The sequence below is a fragment of the Cetorhinus maximus genome, chromosome 10 (genome assembly GCF_964194155.1).
Source record: "Cetorhinus maximus chromosome 10, sCetMax3.hap1.1, whole genome shotgun sequence".
NCBI classification, from domain to species: Eukaryota; Metazoa; Chordata; class Chondrichthyes; order Lamniformes; family Cetorhinidae; genus Cetorhinus; species Cetorhinus maximus.
The window spans coordinates 26,367,879-26,388,269 of NC_135888.1; the positions used below are offsets into that span (position 1 = coordinate 26,367,879).

The 20,391-nt window shown below is 46.9% G+C and overlaps 1 protein-coding gene across 1 annotated transcript in view; it reads left to right on the top strand.

The window, feature by feature from the left end:
• vav2 (vav 2 guanine nucleotide exchange factor) overlaps window positions 1–20,391 on the top strand; it is a 200,422-nt gene that overhangs the window by 113,292 nt on the left and 66,739 nt on the right. Inside the window, exons 3-7 of the mRNA XM_078551281.1 lie at window positions 5,422–5,480; window positions 13,289–13,354; window positions 16,195–16,297; window positions 18,000–18,098; window positions 18,633–18,784. Coding sequence (XP_078407407.1) covers window positions 5,422–5,480; window positions 13,289–13,354; window positions 16,195–16,297; window positions 18,000–18,098; window positions 18,633–18,784 — 479 coding nt within the window. The remainder of the gene's footprint in view (window positions 1–5,421; window positions 5,481–13,288; window positions 13,355–16,194; window positions 16,298–17,999; window positions 18,099–18,632; window positions 18,785–20,391) is intronic.

The window sequence follows — 20,391 nt, forward strand, 5'->3', positions numbered from 1 at the left end:
GGAGAGGGATACAGTTAATGTTTTGAGTCTGTATGACTCTTCATCAGAACTAAGGAAAAATAGAAAAGAGGTGAAATATAAGCTAGTTTGAGGAGGGTGGGTGGGACAGGTAGAGCTGGATAGAGGACCAGTGATAGATGGAGATTGCCAAAAGATGTCATAGACAAAACGACAAAGAGGTGTTGTCAAAAGATGTCATAGATTAGGGGAGGCAATGGTGTAGTGATATTGTTACTGGACTAATAATCCTGAGACCCAGGGTTCGAATGCCACCACAGCAGATGGTGAAATTTGAATTCAATTAAAAAATCTGAAATTAAAAGTCTATTGATGGGCAAGTGGGTGAAGTGACGGTTGGCGACCATATTGGGGACAGTGATCACAATTCAGTTAGATTTAGCATTACCATGGAAAAGGACAGAGATAAGGCAGGAGTAAAAGTCTTGAACTGGGGGAAGGCAAATTTTGCAGAAATGAGAAGGGACTTGGCTGAGGTGGACTGGACAGCACTGCTGGAGGATAAAACAGTAGAAAACCAGTGGGAAGCACTAAAAAGCGAGATCCTAATTGTACAAAGTAGACATGTCCCCTACAAAAATAAGAGTGGTACTGCCAAATCTAGACCTCCCTGGTTGTCCAGAGGAATACAGGGGAAGATCAAACAGAAAAAGAAAGCGTACGATAGGCACAAATAACTAAACACTGCAGATAGCCTAGACGAATATAGGAAGTGCAGGGACGAAGTAAAAAAGGAAATAAAGAAATCAAAGAGAGGGCATGAAAAAAGATTAGCAAGTAAAGTTAAAGATAACCCAAAGATGTTTTACCAATACGTTAATGCTAAAAGATTAGTTAAGGAAAAAGTGGGACCTATCAGAGATGAAGATGGAAACTTGTGTGTAGATGCAGAGGCTGTGGGAAGGGTTTTGAATGAATATTTTGTCTCCATGTTTACAAAGGAAAGGGAGGATGTCGATATAGTAGTCCAGGAGGAATACTGCGAGATATTGGACGGGATAGTCATAAAGAGAGAGGAAGTACTTGAAGGGTTGAAATCCTTGAAAGTTGATAAGTCACCAGGGTCAGATGGATTGTTTCCGAGGCTGCTGAAGGAAGTCAGGGAGGAGATAGCAGATGCTGAGGATCATTTTCCAATCTTCACTAGATACAGGGGAGGTACCGGACGACTGGAGAAATGGAAACGTAATTGCATTGCATTGTATAAAAAGGGATCAAAGGAAATGCCAGACAATTATAGGCCAGTTAGTCTTACATCGGTGGTGAGCAAATTAGTAGAATCAATCCTGAGAGATAGGATTAACTGCCATGTGGAAAGGCATGGACTAGTCAGGGATGGTCAGCATGGATTTGTTAAAGGAAGGTCTTGCCTCACAAATTTGATTGAATTCTTTGAGGAAGTGACAAGAAGGGTTGATGAAGGTAGTGAGTGGATGTTGTGTACATGGATTTTAGCAAGGCATTTGACAAGGTCCCACATGGCAGATTGGTCAGGAAAGTAAAAGCCCATGGGATTCAGGGTAATGTGGCAAACTGGATAAAAGGTTGACTTTGTAACAGGAAACAAAGGGTAATGGTCGATTGATGCCCTTGCGAATGGAAAGTTGTTTCAAGTGGTGTTACACAGGGCTCGGTGTTGGGACCCTTGCTGTTTGTGTTATAATATTAATGATTTGGATGTGAACGTGGGGGGCACGATTGGGAAATTTGCAGATGACACAAAGATTGGCCGAGTAGTGGATAGTGTAGAGGATAGCCATAATCTCCAAAACAATATAGATGGGTTGGTGGAATGGGCGGTAAAGTGGCAGATGGATTTTAACATAGAGAAGTGTGAGGTCATACATTTAGGGAGGTCAAACAGTTACAGGGATTACACAATAAATGGGAATATACTAAAAGGGGTAGATGAAGTGAGAGATCTTGGCGTACAAGTACACAGGTCCCTGAAGGCAGCAGTTCAAGTAGACAAGGTTGTAAAGCAGGCATATGGAATGCTCTCCTTCATTGGCAGAGGTATAGAATATAAAAGTAAGGATATAGTGTTGGAACTGTATAAAACACTGGTGAGGCCACAACTGGAGTATTGTGTGCAGTTCTGGTCACCACATTACAGGAAGGATGTAATGGCTCTGGAGAGAGTGCAGAGGAGGTTTACAAGAATGTTGCCAGGGTTAGAAAAGTGTAGCTACGAGGAGAGATTGGATAGCTTGGTGTTATTTTCCTTAGAACAAAGAAGGCTGAGAGGTGACTTGATTGAGGTGTACAAAATTATGAGGGGAATAGATAGAGTGGACAGGATAAAATTGTTTCCCTTGGTAGAGGATTCTAGAACCTGGGGACATAGATTCAAGATAAGTGGCAGAAGATGTAGGGGGGACATGAGGAAGAACTTTTTTACGCAGAGGGTAGTGGGTGTCTGGAATTCGCTGCCCAAGTTGGTGGTAGAGGCAGAAACTTTAAACTCTTTCAAAAAGTACCTGGATCTGCACCTAAAGTGCTGTAAGCTGCAGGGCTATGGGCCGGGTGCAGGAAGGTGGGATTAGAAAGGGCACCTGGGTGTCCTCGGGCTGGCATGGACAAGATGGGCTGAATGGCCTCCTTCTGTGCTGTAACTTTTCTATGGTACTATGACCGTTAAACTGTTGCCGATTGTCGAAAATAAAAAACCCATCTGGTTTAGGGAAGGAAATACCCGGTCTGGCCTACATGTGACTCCAGACCCACAGCAATGTGGTTGACTCTTAACTGCCCTCTGAACAAGGGCAATTAGGGATGGGCAATAAATACTGGCCTAGCCAGGAATGCCCGCATCCCATGAATGAATAAAAGAAAATACCCTCATTGAATATGAACTTTCACAGATGGGATTGTCTGCGTGGAAGTCCTCAGGTTTGTAATGCGTCAGGGAGAGAAAGAGAGACAGACTGAGTGACAAAGAGAGAGAGAGAGAGAGGGATGATACAGTGGGTTAGACAGAGGGAGAGAGAGGGGACAACACTGGTATCCGCCTGGCAATGTGGGAAAATTGCCCAGGTATGCCCTGTACACACAAAGCATAATAAATACAACCCAGCCAATTATCGCCCTATCAGTCTACTCTCGATCATCAGTAAAGTGATGGAAGGGGTCATCAACTGTGCTATCAAGCGGCACTTGCTTACCTGCAACCTGCTCACTGACGCTCAGTTTGAGTTCTGCCAGGGTCACTCAGCTCCTGATCTCATTACAGCCTTGGTTCAAACATGGACAAAAGAGCTGAACTCGTGAGGTGAGAGTGCCCTTGACATCAAGGCAGCATTTGACCAAGTGTGGCCTATTTCAACAAAATGCCAAATGTGAGCACCTGACTCCTTCAGCCTGATTTCCACTTGCCAGGAAAGATCAGCCCATCTGTATTGCATTGAGTGAACTTGTTTGTAACATGCCTATACTGACAGTCCCAACACGTGGCATCTTAACAGTCACATTCTGCGAAATGGTGAAATAAAGCAGGTTTCACGGGTCAGTGCGGGAGCAATGAGGATCTCACAGTCGTACCAAGAACCAGTCACTGCCAGGGGCTTGCCAGCTCTGATTGGACGTAGCCTTGGAGGCTTCTTCACATGATCACTCACCTCCAACCACACCCCCTCCGCACTCATCCACCATTGGTCGTCAGCCACATCCATCCTCATAAGCTGCCGTCTACTACACCAATCCAAAAGTGAGCCCTAGCAAAACTGGAGTCAATGGGAATCGGGGAAAACTCTCCACTGGTTGGAGTCATACCTAGTACACAGAAAGATGGTTGTGGTTGTTGGAGGTCAGTCATCTCAGCTCCAGGACATCACTGCAGCAGTTCCTCGGGGTAGTGTCCTTGGCCCAACCACCTTCAGCTGCTTCATCAATGACCTTCCTTCCATCGTAAGGTCAGAAGTGGGGTTGTTTGCTGATGATTGCACAATGTGCAGCACCATTCGCGACTCCTCAGATACTAAAGCAGTCCATGTTCAAATGCAGCAAGACCTGGACAATATCCAGGCATGGGCTGACAAGGAGCAAGTAACATTCACGCCAAACAAGTGCCAGGCAATGACCATCTCCAACGAGTGAATCTAACCATCGCCCCTTGATGTTCAATGGCATTACCATCACTGAATCCCCCACTATCAACATCTTGGGGGTTACCATTAACCAGAAACTGAACTGGACCAGCCATATAAATATTGTGGCTATAAGAGCAGATCAGAGGCCAGGAATCGTGCGATGAGTAACTCACCTCCTGACTACCCAAAGTCTGTCCACCATCTACAAGGAACAAGTCAGGAGTGTAATGGAATGCTCTTCTCTTTCCAGGAGGAGTGCAGCTCCCACAACACTGAAAAAGCTTGACACCACCCAGGACTAAGCAACCCGCTTGTTTGGCACCCCATTCACAAACATTCACTCCCTCCTCCACCAACGTACAGTAGCAGCAATGTGTATCATCTACAAGATGTACTGCAGGAATTCACCAAGGCTCCTTTGACAGCACCTCCCAAACCCACAATCTCTACCATCTAGAAGGACAAGGGCAGCAGATAGATGGGAACACCACCACCTGGAAGCTCCCCTCCAAGTCACTCACCATCCTGACTTGGAAATATATCGCCGTTCCTTCACCGTCGCTGGGTCAAAATCCTGGAACTCCCTCCCTAACAGCACTGTGGGTGTACATACACCACATGGACTGCAGCGGTTCGAGAAGGCAGTTCACCACCACCTTCTCAAGGGCAACTAGGGATGGGCAATAAATGCTGGCCCAGCCAGTGACGCTGCCATTCCCAGAGTGAATAATTAGAAAAAAAGATACAGTGGGAAAGACAGAGCCAGAAAGAGAGGGGTGGATACAACTGGACCGAGAGAGAGGCTGTCGGGAAGTGTTTGTGCTTAAGCACTTTCAGTTGTGAATATTAGAGTTGGGAAAGTGTCTAAAACCATCCAATCAGTTAACAAGCAGCCTGCTCACTTTAGGATCGGTGTAGTAGACAGCAGCTTGTGAGGATGGATGTGGCTGAGTGCGGAGGGGGTGTATTTGGAGGTGAGTGATCATGTGAAGAAGCCTCCAAGGCTACGTCCAATCAGAGCTGGCAAGCCCCCAGATTGATTGGTTCTTGGTATGACTGTGAGACCCTCATTGCCCCCGCACTCAGTGTGTTGCGTGGGTGATGTTGCTGACCAGATCTGGCACACTGTACATTGTCAGGAAACAATCCTTAAGGACAGAGCGCAGCAGCATGCAGCTGGAGGCCAGGTGTCCGGCTGAGCCTGTGGGTCTGACTGAGGCCATGTGTTGCACTGAGGGCCTTGCCAGCTGTGAGGGGAGGGATTTTGGATATGGGTCGTGGCTGTTACTTTAACTGCTCTGTCTCTTTGTTGTAGGTTATCTCCGCTATTTCCAGAATCTCCCATCATGCTGCTGTCCAGAGCAAAGGCATCAGGTAACCATGGCAATGCGTTCAGTTCCCTTCTGTAAGAACAACCTGTTCTTAACAGTGCTGTTTCTGCCCTGTGTGTGTGTGAGGGATAAATATCTGTTTATGGGGGCCTGTCTACATGTGAGTGTGAGGTGATGGGTTTGAAAGAGAGCCTTTATGTGTTAGGCTGTCCATGTGTACATCTGCAAGTGTGAGTGGTTGTGACTGTAAACATCTTGGGACATCTTTCTGAAGGCATGAAATAAATGCAGGTTGGTGTTGTGTGTATAAAGTGTGTCTGTATGTCTGCACTCTACCCTCCCCAGGGCCAATATATCCTTCCTCAAGTGCAGTGCTCAAAACTGAATACAGGCATTAATCCATTTCTCTTTCCACAAATGCTGCCAGATCTGCTTATTTTCCAGCATTTTTTGTTTTTATTTCAGATTTCTAGCATCTGCAGTAGTTTGTTTTTGTAGAAACTCCAGTTGGGGTCTAACCAGATCTCTGTACACCTGTACCCTCACTTCTACCCCTTTGTGTGCCAAACCTCTTGTGGTAAAGGCCAACATTCCATTTACCCTGTGAATTATTTTTTGTAACCATCTACCAGCTTCAGTTTATTCTGTACTTTGATCCCTATATCTCTGTTCCTCCCCAGTTCCTCCATTTACCCCATTTGGAAAATGTTCTGATCACTCCTAGGTCTGAAGTGGATGATCTCCCACTTCCCTGTGTCGAACTCCAATCACAGTTTCCCCCACTCACTAAATTTATCAGTGTCCCTTTGCAACTTTCAGCTTCCGTCTGTAGCTTTCCTGTCCCCCCTAACGCATTGTCAAACTTGGATATAGTGCTTTCTATTCCTTCAGCCAAGTCACTGATAAATATTGTGAAAATATCGTCCCGGGGACACGTTGGTCACATCTGCCAATCAGAAAAGATTCCCATTATCCCCAGTCTTGGTCTCCCATCACCTGACAGTTAGCAACCCAACTTCCAACTCCCCGCATCCTCAGTTTTACCAGCATTCTCTTGTGTGGGACTGTATTGAATGTCTCCATATAGAACCCAGCCACAGACTCTTTATCTATCTTATTAGTGACCTCCTCAAAATATGCAACTAGATCAGTCAGACATGACACATCTTTAACAAATCCAGGTTGTCTCTGGTAATCAGCTCATGTTTGTTCAAGGATAGAGTGTGATAGGTTACAGAGTGCACAACCAGCTCAACACTGAGTGACAGATACTAGGAGGTAAGACACTAGGGGAGAGACTCGCTTCACACACGACGGTATCTTCAGCAGTTGGCCCTATTTCAACAAAATGCCAAATGTTAACGCCTGACACCTTCAGCACTGATTTCCACTTGCCAGGAAAGATCAGCCAATGTGTATTGCAGTGAGTGAACTTGCTTGTAACATGCCTATACTGACAGTCCCAACACGTGGCATCTTAACAGTCACGTTTTGCGAAATGGTGAAATAAAGCAGGTTTCACGGGTCAGGAAACTGTTAGGGGTAGGGTGTGAAGCAGCAACGTGCTCTGCCGATCCACTCAAAATGGCAAGCAAGAGGAAAGGGTATAATACCTCAACTATGGAAATAAGTGCAATGCAGCACTGGAGGATCAGTACTGAGCGAACGCCACACTGTCTGTTATGGAACAGCGGATGGTAAATGCTGAGCTGCTCAAATCCCAGAGGGAAATTTGGAACAGCTGCCACAACTGTTTTGCATGAAACAGCTGCCACAACTGTTTTGCAATTTGTATTTTATTTTGAGATGCATAGCTTGAATTCAGTATTAATAAATCCACCAAGTCTTATAGGTTTCTTACAAAACTAAATTAAACATTTATTAATAAAAGAAAAGATTTTAAGCACATACATAGGTCTACAAATTACTACTATAACTCCTAAATCCCCTAACTAATCTGACTCCCAGTTATACCTCCGTTAAGGCAACTGTAAAAACAAATAAATTTCAACAGACCCAGGCAAAGCAACACAATACCCTGGACAGGGATATTTACAGTGAGTTTTCTTAGCTTCAGTTCCTGTAGACAGCAATTTGATTCATAGGGGCTGGAGGTTTTTCACACTTGTGTTAGATCTTAGAATGCCTTCTTTCCTTAAACATAACCTCATCTCCTTTCTACATGTTTCTCTCTTTTTAATGTAAATTCCATTGTTCCAATATGTCTTTGCAACTTTACTTTTCTCATAATATAAATCTTTCATAGCACTCATATTATCAGTAACCTTTGGGAAAAATAAACACACTGCTTGGTTTGGTTTCTCCTGGCTAGGTGTAACACCTTACCATCTCTTTGAAATTCAAACTAACCTAATTCATCTAAAAATGCAAATGTTTCTCACACCTCACATTCTAAAACTTCAGCCATGTTTACGTATTTAGCATTTCAAACCTAGCTTCCCTTTTGATCACTCAAAAGCTCAGACCAGCTGCCTCCAATCCAATTAAATCCCCCACACACACATCTACACAGAGAAACTAATCCAAACCACATTATTAACCTACCTTTACAATAAATCACAATAATATTATGAAAATTATTATATTTTCATGATACTGTCGGTGGGTCAGTACTGAGGGAGCCCTGTACTGTCGGAGGGTCAGTACTGAAGGAGCTCTGCACTGCCAGAAGGCCAGTACTGAGGGAGCCCTGCACTGTCGGAGGGCCAGTACTGAGGGAGCGCTGCACTGTCAGAGAGTACTGAGGGAGTGCTACACTGTTGGAGGGTCAGTACTGAGGGAACATGGCACTGGCGGAGGGTCAGTACTGAGGGAATGCTGCACTGTTGGAATGTCTGTATCTCCATGACTGTTTACTTCCACCTCTGTGATATTGCTTGACTGGGACTTTCTTAGCTCACCTTCTGCTGCTCTAACTCTCACCATGGTTTTGGTACCTCCAGACCTGATGATTTCAAGGCTCTCCTGGCCAATTGCCCTGTGAGCTCAGGGATATCACACTGTGTACGTGGTTATCGTGCTGCATACAGGGTGTTTGTACAGGGAGGTCACACTGGCTAAAGGGTGTGTGTACAGGGATATTACACTTGGTACAGGGTGTACATACAGGGATTTTGCACTGCACATGGAGATTGTATTGCCTACATGTGTGTGTAGGGATATCGCACTGCGTGCAGATTGTGGCTGGCTGATGTGTGCGAGACTCACGTGCAGTGCTCCTGTGTTTTCTGCCTGTGGGTGTTTCAACTGTAGTATAAAGGGTTAACAGATGGTATATGCTAATGTATGATATAGATGATGATGTATTACTGACATCAGTCCAGCATGTGTTGGACCCTTTCTTGAGAGGTTGAAATCATGGCTCAGCTACATGCCTACTCTGTAATCCATTTGGATGTAGCATTAATAAACAAGTGTTACGCAGATACGAGAGCATGCCTGCAATCTGTCTAAAAACCAAATCACATGCCTAGAGCCCAAGTTAGAAGGACCCAATCTCAGAACATGGTTGCAGCTGTGGAGACATTGATGTAAAAGAGATCAGTGTTATTAAGTGAACCACAGAGTGAAGAAAACTTTTAAAACAGCTTGAGAAATTTCGATGGCAGAAGGAAGCACACTGGAGAGAGGTAATGATGACTGTATCCAGTGAGCAGTCTCTACCCTTGCCCCACCCGTTTACTGCCTTGAGGGCCCACAGAGAGGCCGGCAGCAGGAGTTAAGGAAACGGCATTTCCTCTGGTACTGAGCAGCGCCGGGTCTCCATGAGCAGAGCCAAAGCTCCAAGTTTCTCTATGCAGTAGGTCTAGTAGCAGATGACATTCTCCTAAGGCAGGGTGTGCAGGAGTCCATCACGGGCTTTGACTTAATTTTTAATTCTTTTGACAACTATTTTAGCTCAAAGCAAAATTTAGTCATTGAACAAGCACGTTTTAACCAGTGCTCACAACAACCTGGGAAGTCAATTGTTCCTAACAGTGTAATATTGCCTGGCTAATTCTTGAGTATACAGGGTGCTGAAGGATGAGCTAATCCATGATCATGTAGTTGTGGGTGTCCGGGATGAAAAATTCTCCGACTTTCTGTAGACCAAAGATGATATCACATCAGATCAAGCAGTCCAGTAAGTGAGGCAGGCCGAGCTTAGAGAATTTCATTGGACTGTACTTCAGGGTAACTCTGAGGAATCACATGACTCCATAGATTGGGTAGGCCCACGGGCAGTGGCCCCTCCCATTCAAAAGCCCGCCAAACCAACTGAAAGGGCGGGAAACGCCATGCTGACAGCCATTTTGAGATGCTTACGTTGTGGCGCGAAAACCCAGCATTGACGCCGGGACTGTCCAGCAGGGGGTGCGGAATGCTTCCAGTGCGGCAAAGCTGGACATTTCCAGCATTTCTGCAAATCCAGCAATTTTAATCCAAGTCCCAGACCAGTGAATATTTACAAAACACATTCCTTCCAATAAATGGAATGTCCAGAAAACAACGACCCGAGGGGAAGTAGGTAGTCTTCACCCAGACTATTGGGCAGTTACAGTCCAAGTTCAAGGCTTTGATACTACTTTTAAAATTGGAGCTGCTGTTTACATATTAGCAGATGACCTCAACTGCTTTCAGCAGATGACATCAGATGTGAAGTTACAAGATCCAAGCGGGAGAGATCTTCCAATCAAAGGCAGGATTATTGCTCCTCTTAGCTACAGGGGGCGGCAGATCGTTGATTCTCACTATGTTCTTCACAATCAAGATACATCCCTATTGAGTGGGAGTAAGAGAGTAGGAATAAATGGGTCTTTTTCGGGGGGCAAACGGTGACTAGTGAGGTACCGCAGGGATCAGTGCTTGGGCCCAGCTATTCACAATATATATCAATGATTTGGGTGAAGGAACCAAATGTAAAATTTCTAAGTTTGCTGATGACACAAAACTAGTTGGGAATATGTGCGATGAGGAGGGTGTTAAGAGGCTTCAAGGCGATTTAGACAGGTTGAGTGAGTGAGTAAATACATGGCAGATGCAGTATAACGTGGATAAGTGTGAAGTTACCCACTTTGGTAGGAAAAACAGAATGGCATAGTATTATTTAAATGGGGATAGATTTGGAAATGTTGATGTACAAAGGGACCTGGGTGTCCTTGCACACCAATCACTGAAAGCAAGCACAAAGATAAAAGCAAAATACTGCGGATGCTGGAAATCTGAAACAAAAACAAAAATTGCTGGAAATACTCAGCAGGTCTGACAGCATCTGTGGAGAGGAAGACAGGGTTAACATTTTGAGTCCGTATGACTCTTTATCAAAACTAAAGAGAAATAGAAATATGGTGAAATATAAGCTGTTTAAGGGGGGTGGGACAGGTGGAGCTGGATAGAGGGCTAGTGGTAGGTGGAAGCAAAGGAGAGATTGCCAAAGATGTCATAAACAAAAGGTCAAAGGGGTGTTGACGGTGATGATATTAGCCAAAGGATGTGCTAATGGTGACACTAAGGGTAGAAAGCAAGCATGCAGGTGCAGTAAGCAGTTAAGAAGGCAAATGATATGTTGGCCTTCATTGCAAGAGGACTTGAGTACAGGAGCAAGGATGGCTCACTGCAGCTGTTCGGGGCTTGGTGAGACCACACGTGGAGTATTGTGTGCAGTTTCGGTCTCCTTACCTAAGAAAGGATATACTTGCCATAGAGGGAGTGCAGCGAAGGTTCACCAGACTGATTCCTGGGTGGCGGGATTGTGATATTAGGAGAGGTTGGGTCGACTAGGCCTGTATTCACTGGAGTTTAGAAGAATGAGAGGAGATCTCATTGAAACGTATAAAATTCTGACTGGGATCAACAGACAGGATGCAGGGATGATATTTTCTCTGGCTGGGGAGCCTAAAACAAGGGGTTACAGTCTCAGGATATGGGGTAGGCCATTTAGGGCTGAGATGAGGAGAAACTTCTTCACTTAGAGGGCGGTGAACCTGTGGAATTCTCTACCACAGAAGGCTGTAGAGGCCAAGTCACTGAATATATTTAAGAAGGAAATAGGTTTCTAGACTCTAACGGCGTCAAGGGGTATGGAGTGAGTGCTGGAGTATGGTGTTGAGATAGAGGATCAGCCATGATCATATTGAATGGTGGAGCAGGCTCGAAGGGCTGAATGACCTACTCCTATTTTCTATGTTTCTATGAGTGGTGATGTTAGTGTACTTCAAGGAATCCTAGGAAAACCAGATGATGCTCATCATTTGAATGACTCACTATCCTTCATGAAACAGTCTTCAACCTTTTATTTAGAAGCAATGGAAATTTGGCCTTCAGGTGCTGGGGAAGTTTATACACTCAGCAGCAAATTCCTTTCAGACACCATCCACTAGACCCAGGGCAGACATGGAAGTTCTGAACCTCTCAGTTGCTCATGAAGTCAGGTCAGAGGTAGTGGATACAGAAGGCATTGCAGCAGATGGTGACCATCCCCATGAAGATCTGCTGGATCTGAACTGGCTCTCCCTAGAGAGTGAGGAGGAAGAATCCCTTGCAGTTTTGAGTGATCCCTTAGAGATGGAGGTCCTGGAGGACGAATCACCTTTCCTGTTCGTGGATGCATCACATGAAGTCTCTGTTGTCTCTTTAGAAGAGTCAGCTGTGTTTTTGGTGGCTGAGCAGCGTTCAGACCTTAATTCCACTGAATCTACCAATGTATTGCCTACTTGACCTCCTGTTGTTCATGAAGATTCTTCCACAGAGGATGCTTTGCTTGAGTCCAGGTTAGAGTCCATAGAGGATCACACAGTTAGAGAGCTGGTACCTTCCCGGGATGAATGTCGATTGGCACCCATACTTCAATCCCGGCTGGAAGTCGTCTTCTCTTCAGAGCTGGAGGTCAATGCAGAAGCTGTGGCAGAATCTTTCACACTTCTGAAGCTGCAGATTCCTGGACAGCAATTTTGTCCCAAACTGACTGGCGATAGGGAATTTGTCTCATTACAGCAGATGAGGCTGACTTACCTCCATATCCTCAGCAATTCCTCCCATTGCCCAGAGTGGAGCAACCTCGTACAGAGAGAAGTGTGGCTCTCTTGCCACTGCCGACAGAAAGTAGGTGGTCCTCCCGGAAAATCATTGGGAAATCATCCCTTCTTCTTTTCCTGATAGTCTTATAGGAAGTTGATCCTTTTTTCTTCATTGTCGAAATTCATTGAGATCTCAGATTTTCAATGCCTTTTCAGTCTTTGATGCAACAGCCAATGAAACAGCTGTGATAATCTTCCCATGAACTGAAGATCATTCCTCTTCTGAATCTTCTTCCCAGAATCCTTCGAGGAGCAACAAGTTCCTCAGAGTGTCCTGAGTTCTTCTCTTTTAGCCCCAGAGGGTCCAAAGATTGATTCTCTTCAGTCTTGTTTCTTGGATCAGTCTTGCATTGAACAGTATTTGTTGTCTGTGCAGTTCAGTCACCCTTCAACCTACACTCAGCTTCCTAGCAATAAAGCTAAAATGTTGTCCTATTCTGCAGATGATGATCTCCTACCAGATGTAGATGAAAGTCTTCATGTCTCCAAGGCATCTTCCCTAAGGTCTGAGAATACTGAGGGAGACTGAATCTCCCAGGACTGTGACTTGGGGAGGGGAAGAGTGGGAGTTGGAATGGACGAGAATCTGCAGTGGTACAATCCCACACCTAGAGTCCAGGACAGAAGGACCCAATAACAGAACAGAGAGGAGGGAATCTTAATCTGGGAAGTCTTCACCTCTGCAGGACATTGAGGTTTACAGCTGCAGATTATGGTGGAGGTGTGGGACAGCTTGTTTGGTTTTTAATCATGTTGTTCTTTCTGACTTTCCCAGGCCCTTTCCTTCAGAGGAGACTGCAGTGGATGATGATGTTTATCGCAGCCTGGAGGAGCTGGCAGAGTGAGTCTCAGCATTAATATTATTTACATCATTATCCGGGCTGTCCTTTTCTCCCATTGCCCCCCATGTTTCTATCAGTGTGAAGCAGGAATGTCACAAGACGTTACAGGTTTTGGGGACTGAGTGGGATAAAACTGGTTGGGATAGTGTGAAGGATCCGATCTAATGAAATACTGCAACACTCAAAAAATATCCCCATCAGTACATTGGAGGCACACAGTTCCTGGGTTTGCCTCAGGGAATGAGATGGGAGATGGGAGCTGGGGTTAGGGTTCGGGCACGTTACTGAGAGTCAGCACCCATTCAACCCGTACCCCAGTGAGAGTCGGTGTGTGTGGGTCCCGTACCCCAGTGAGAGTCAGTGTGTGTGGGGCCCATATCCCAGTGAGAGTCAGTGTGTGTGGAAACCGTACCCCAGTGAGAGTCAGTGTGTGTGGGACCCGTACCCCAGTGAGAGTCAGTGTGGGTGGGACCCGTACCCCAGTGAGAGTCGGTGTGTGTGGGACTCGTACCCCAGTGAGAGTTGGTGTGTGTGGGACCCGTACCTCCGTACCCCAGTGAGAGTTGGTGTGTGTGGGACCCGTACCTCCGTACCCCAGTGAGATCCAGTGTGTGTGGGACCCCTACCCCAGTGAGAATCAGTGTGTGTGGGACCTGTACCCCAGTGAGAATCAGTGTGTGTGGGATCCTTATCCCAGTGAGAGTCAGTGTGTGTGGGACCTGTACCCCAGTGAGAGCCAGTGTGTGTGAGACCCCTACCCCAGTGAGAATCAGTGTGTGTGGGACCTGTACCCCAGTGAGAATCAGTGTGTGTGGGACCCTATCCCAGTGAGAGTCAGTGTGTGTGGGACCCTTACCAGTGAGAGTCAGTATGTGTAGGACCTGTACCTCAGTGTGAGTCAGTGTGTGTGGGACCCATACCCCAGTGAGAGTCAGTGTGTGTGGGACCCGTACCCCAGTGAGAGTCAGTGTGTGTGGGACCCTTACCAGTGAGAGTCAGTATGTGTAGGACCTGTACCCCAGTGTGAGTCAGTGTGTGTGGGACCCATACCCCAGTGAAAGAGAGTGTGTGTGGGACCTGTACCCCAGTGAGCGTCAGTGTGTGTGGGACATTTACCAGTGAGAGTCAGTATGTGTGGGGCCTGTACCCAGTGAGAGTCAGTGTGTGGGGGACCCATACCCCAGTGAGAATCAGTATGTGTGGGGCCCGTACCCCAGTGAGAGTCAGTGTGTGTGAAATGTGTAACCCAGTTCCCCAAAGCCTGACCACCATCTACAAGTCAAGGGTGTGATGGTATACTCCTCACTTGCCTGGAGGAGTGCAGCTCCCACAACACTGAAGAACCTTGACACCATCCAGGACAAAGCAGCCCACTTGATTGGCACCCCATCCACAAACATTCGCTCCCTCCACCACCAACGCACAATGGCAGCAGTGTGTACCATCTACTAGATGCACTGCGGGAATTCACCAAGGCTCCTTAGACAGCACCTTCCAAACCCACAATCACTACCATCTAGAAGGACAAGGGCAGCAATAGATGGGAATACTACTACCTGGAAGTTCCCCTCCAAGTCACACACCATCCTAACTTGGAAATATATCACCGTTCCTTCACTGTCGCTCGGTCAAAATTCTGGAACTCCCTTCCTAACAGCACTGTGGGTGCACATACACCACTTGGACTGCAGCGGTTCAAGAAGGCAGCTCACCACCACCTTCTCAAGGGCAATTAGCTATTGGTAATAAATACTGGCCCAGCCAGCAAAGCCACATTCCATGAAAGAGTAAAAAACGTGATCAACCCCTTACCCTGAGACTGTGCCCCTGTGTGCTCAGTTCCCCAGCCAGAGGAAACAATCTCTCTGCCACAGAGGGGCTTTGATAGAGGGTATGAAATCCTTAATGAGGGAGAATCTATAAACCTGGAACACTACTCTCATATTTCAGGGCAGGAAGGATGAATGTCCAGGCATGAAGCCTAGGACAGATGTCAGGAAATAGTACTTTAAGCCAGCTTGATCCCTGACTGGGTCAGAAGGTGAGAAGGGAGCAGAATTCCCTCATTCTCATGGTCTCTGTCAAGCCTCTCCATGTAAATGGTCCCTGGGATTCCTCACTTTCGGGTAAAGAAAAAAGAAAGACTTGAATTTATATAGCACTTCCCACAACCACCAGACCTCCCAACATGATGAACAGCCAGTTAAGTACTGTGGCAGTGTAGCCACTGTTGTAATGTAGGATACGCACAGCAAGCTCCCACAAAGAGAAACATGATGATGACTAGATAATTTGTTTATATGTGATGTTGATTGAGGGATAAATATTGGCCCCAGGACACCGGAAAGAACTCCTCCTGCTCTCCTTTGAAAGAGTACCATGGGATCCTTTACATCCAGCTGACAGTCAGATGGGGCCTTGGTTTACTGGCTCATCAGGAAGATGATGCTTCTGACAGTGCAGCACTCCCTCAGTACTGCACTGGACCATTAGTGTCTATCCCTGGAGTGAGACTTGAACCTGGAATCATGTGACTCCGAGATGAGCGTGCTACCCAGTAAGCCACAGCTGGCACTTAACAGGTACCAGTGTCCAGTGCTGATCTTGGAGTGTGTTTAATATACAGCAAGCGGGTCCCTCAGTGAAATCCCCACCAATTCCCGCTATCCCAAACTGGGCCCTTGTCACCTGGACCCCTGTCCCGCAATCCCAGATCCTCCTCTGCTGAGCCTGGACCCTCTTCCACAGAATCCAGACTCTCTCCTTCGAACCCAGACCCCTCTCCCAATCTCCAACCTTTCTCCAGCCACAATCTTTTTGACGTGTTTTATTTTTCTAGTGAGCATGATCTGGGAGAGGAAATCTACGACTGTGTCCCATGTGAAGATGACGGTGATGATATTTACGAGGACATCATCAAGGTGGAAGTTCGGCAACCAATGGTAAATGCTGAGACTTTCATGCTGCCTCAGAGAGAACTGGAGCTTACCAGCCAATTTCTGGAGTAAAGATTCTGAGTGTTCATCAGGGGCCACACAGGGATCTGCTGCGAGAGGAGGGGAGGGGGGGCATTCATCTGCAGCCTTTTACCCTACTGGAATATCTGACCCTCCCTTCCCTCTCTCTCCTGTCTCCCCTCTCTCCCCTGTCTCTCCCCTCCACTCTCTCTCTCTCCCCTCCACTCTCTCTCTCCCCTCCACTCTCTCTCTCCCCTCCACTCTCTCTCTCTCCCCTCCACTCTCTCTCTCCCCTCCACTCTCTCTCTCCCCTCCACTCTCTCTCTCCCCTCTACTCTCTCTCTCCCCTCCACTCTCTCTCTCCCCTCCACTCTCTCTCTCCACTCCACTCTCTCTCCCCTCCACTCCCTCTCTCTCTCTCTCTCCCCTCCACTCCCTCCCCTCCACTCTCTCTCTCTCTCCCCTCCACCCTCTCTCTCTCTCCCCTCCACTCTCTCTCTCTCTCTCTCTCCCCTCCACTCTCTCTCCCCTCCATTCTCTCTCTCTCTCTCCACTCCACTCTCTCTCTCTCCACTCCACACTCTCTCTCTCTCTCCCCTCCACTCTCTCCGATCTCCTCCCTGCCTACTCTCCTTTGCCATCCCTCCCTTCGCCCTCTGTGAAGTGAAATCCTGGAACTCCCTCCCTAACAGCACAGTGGGCGTACCTACACCACATGGACTGCAGCAGTTCAAGGAGGCAGCTCACCTCCACCTTTTCAAGGGCAGCTAGGCATGGGCAATAAATGCTGGCCCAGCCAGCGAAGCCCACATCCCATGAAAGAATAAATTGAAAAAGTTTTGGTTCGTTTGTTCCCTTAATTCAGGATTGAGAAGAATTTCTAATTGTGATTAAAGTGTGTATTCCATTACAAGGGCGTGAGGTGCCTTGTGTTTAAATGTACAGGTTGATATTCTGTGGGGTGAGGTTGTGAGACTCTGGGATAAATTGTGTTGCTGCTGTTATTTTACTGGAGCTCTTTATGTTTCTGATGCTGCAGATTAGGTACATGCAGGTAAGACACAGCAATTACTCTCCAGACCTGTCCAACCCCTTGCTCATTTCATAACCCTGTTGCACACACAATACTTGATGTTCTTAAACAATTCATTTTAAATTTGATGTGTTCAGTATGTCAGAAATGTTGCATGTGATTCAGAGCAGTCTCTTGGCACTGTCCTGGGTGCCCGGCAGCCCTGGTCACTGTCCTGGGTGCCCGGCAGCCCCTGGTCACTGTCCTGGGTGCCCGGCAGCCCCTGGCCACTGTCCTGGGTGCCCGGCAGCCCCTGGCCACTGTCCTGGGTGCCCGGCAGCCCCTGGCCACTGTCCTGGGTGCCCGGCAGCCCCTGGTCACTGTCCTGGGTGCCCGGCAGCCCCTGGCCACTGTCCTGAGTGCCCGGCAGCCCCTGGCCACTGTCCTGGGTGCCCGGCAGCCCCTGGCCACTGTCCTGGGTGCCCGGCAGCCCCTGGCCACTGTCCTCGGTTATGGACAATACCCCAACGCCCATCCCCCTCCCGTTCCATCTCCTGGGGACCAACTCATTTCTACATCACCTCACTCCACTTCGCACCTCCCCCTCACCTCATCACTCGCTCCTCGTTGATGCTGCGATGAAGTCATGAATTTGGTGTTTTGTGTCTTTAACAGAAGTTGGGTATGACAGAGGATGATAAGAGGAACTGCTGCTTGCTCGAGATCCAAGAAACAGAAGCCAAGTATTACAAAACGCTCGAGGACATTGAAAAGGCAAGTGTCGCTGCTAGTCCACTTAGCACTGACCCTCCGACAGTGCAGCACTCCCTCAGTGCTGACCCTCCGACAGTGGGGCACTCCCTCAGTGCTGACTCTCCACAGTGGGGCATTCCCTCAGTATTGATCCTCCAACAGTGCAGCACTCCCTCAGTACTGACCCTCCGAAAGTGCAGCACTCCCTCAGTGCTGACCTTCAGACATTGCAGCACTCTCTCAGTAGTGCACCAGTCCAGCTGGTTTGCGTTATGAATATGTTTCTGGAGGAGGACTTGAGCCCATGACCTGGTTTGCGAGAGTGCTTCCCACTACCACGGCTGATACCCACAGCAGACACTGATTTAAGTGCAGACGCTGGGAGACTAGACTGTTAACTGGTGTAGACGTTGTTCAGTTGGGTTTGTGGCAGTAGCTGAGTGCACTCAAGATCTGACCAGGAGGTGACCACCTGCACCTGGGAGATGTTTTTGCTGGGACTCTCTTTATTTGCTCTGTGCTGTGTTCATGGCTTTCTCTATGTGTCTATTACAGAATTACATGATTCCATTAAAGTCTGTACTCAGTGCCCAGGAAATGGAGACCGTGTTCATCAACCTGGAGGTATGTGTTTTCCAACTCCTGTTGGGTCAGGAAATGAATCGCAACAATCCCTCCCTGTGGAGCACCACTTCATCTCCTACCAGGTGACCAGGGTGGGGGTAGGCAGCTCTGGTGGTCCCTGGTGAGGGAGGGGGTATATAGATGGTTCTGGGTGTCCCTGGTGAGGGAGTGGGGTGGGTATATACATATCTCTGGGGGTCCCTTGTGAGAGACGGTGGTATAAAGATGTCTCTGGTGAGGGAGGGGAGTATATAGGTATCTTTACTCCACAGTTGTTTACTTAACATCAGTGACACTTTTTGAAAGTGACACATTCAGACTGCTGCAGAAGAATCATATGTTGTGTTGCACTGCCTAATGCTCCAGTTGTTGTAGACCAACAATGAGTCTTCACAAGCTACAGGATATTCACTCATAACACAAAAGACATCATTCTTTGTCAAAGATGCAAATCTTAAAATGCCGAGTGGTTCTGAGCTGCAGCTTGAAGCTCTGCACCACTTAATCATCATGGGATTAAAGAGGAAGCTGGATAAACACATGAGGGAGAAAGGAATAGAAAGATATTCTGAAAGGGGAGAGAAAATACAGCAACGTAATCAGCATGATGAGCAGCTGAGCCACATGGCTGAATTCTGTGCTGTAAATATTCTGCAATAATGGCAGCATTCCTTGACAAATGACAATTGAACTGTTCTGTTTCATATTGCAGTTTGTTTGGTGGAACTGACCTCTGACTGTTTATTCACAGGTGTTAAGACTTGTTATTTTAAAAGGCCAAACACTATGAGCATGGACCCACGCTGTAGCAGGAGATCTGTTCCCTCGGTATTCCCGTACTCCTGACGTTATGAAACACTGATTTACAGAGTAACACATAGTGACTTTGTTCATCATGATACTTTGAGACAGAAAATGTACAGAAAAAGAAGTTTAATTTTAAAAATCTGACTTCGGATCATTTGATATTGTGTAAATACGGTGGTGCAATGGATACAGTAGCAGAGCAGTTATGCTAATGTTACTGGGCTAGTAATCCAGACAGCTAGATTAATTATCCAGAGGCATGACTTCAAACCCACTATGGCAGCTGGGGAAATTGAAATTCAGTTAATTCAGTCATTAGTGGGGGTCAGTTTGCTGAGTCGGCTCGATGGCTCGAGTGTGATGCCGAATGATGCTAAAAGCCTGGGTTCGATGCCTGAACCACCTGTGGTGGTTTATCAAGACCTGCCTCCTCACCTTGTGCTATGCTTGCAGAGTGATGCTCCTCGAGCTACATATAACCAATTGTCTCTCTCTAAGGGGGAGATCTACCTATGGCCCTTCATAGACTATGTCTAAATTACCTTAATTACCAATTAAATAAACCTGAAATAAAAAGCTCACTAATATCAGTAATTGTGAGCATGAAACAACCAGGTTGTTGTAAAAATGTCTGGCCTACATGTGACCCCAGACCCACAAAAATCTGATTCACTCTTAACTGCCCTCAGAAATGGGCCCAGCAAGACATCTGGTTGTATTCATGAAGGCAGCTCACCAGCATCTTCCAAAGGGCAATTCGGGGTAGGCAATAAACACTGGCCTACCCAGCAGCACCCATGTCCTGTGAATAAATAAAAAGAAATATTTTACTTTTGATGTTTTTGGTGTGTGTGTTCAGCCTCTCTCCCAAGTGCTGGGAGCC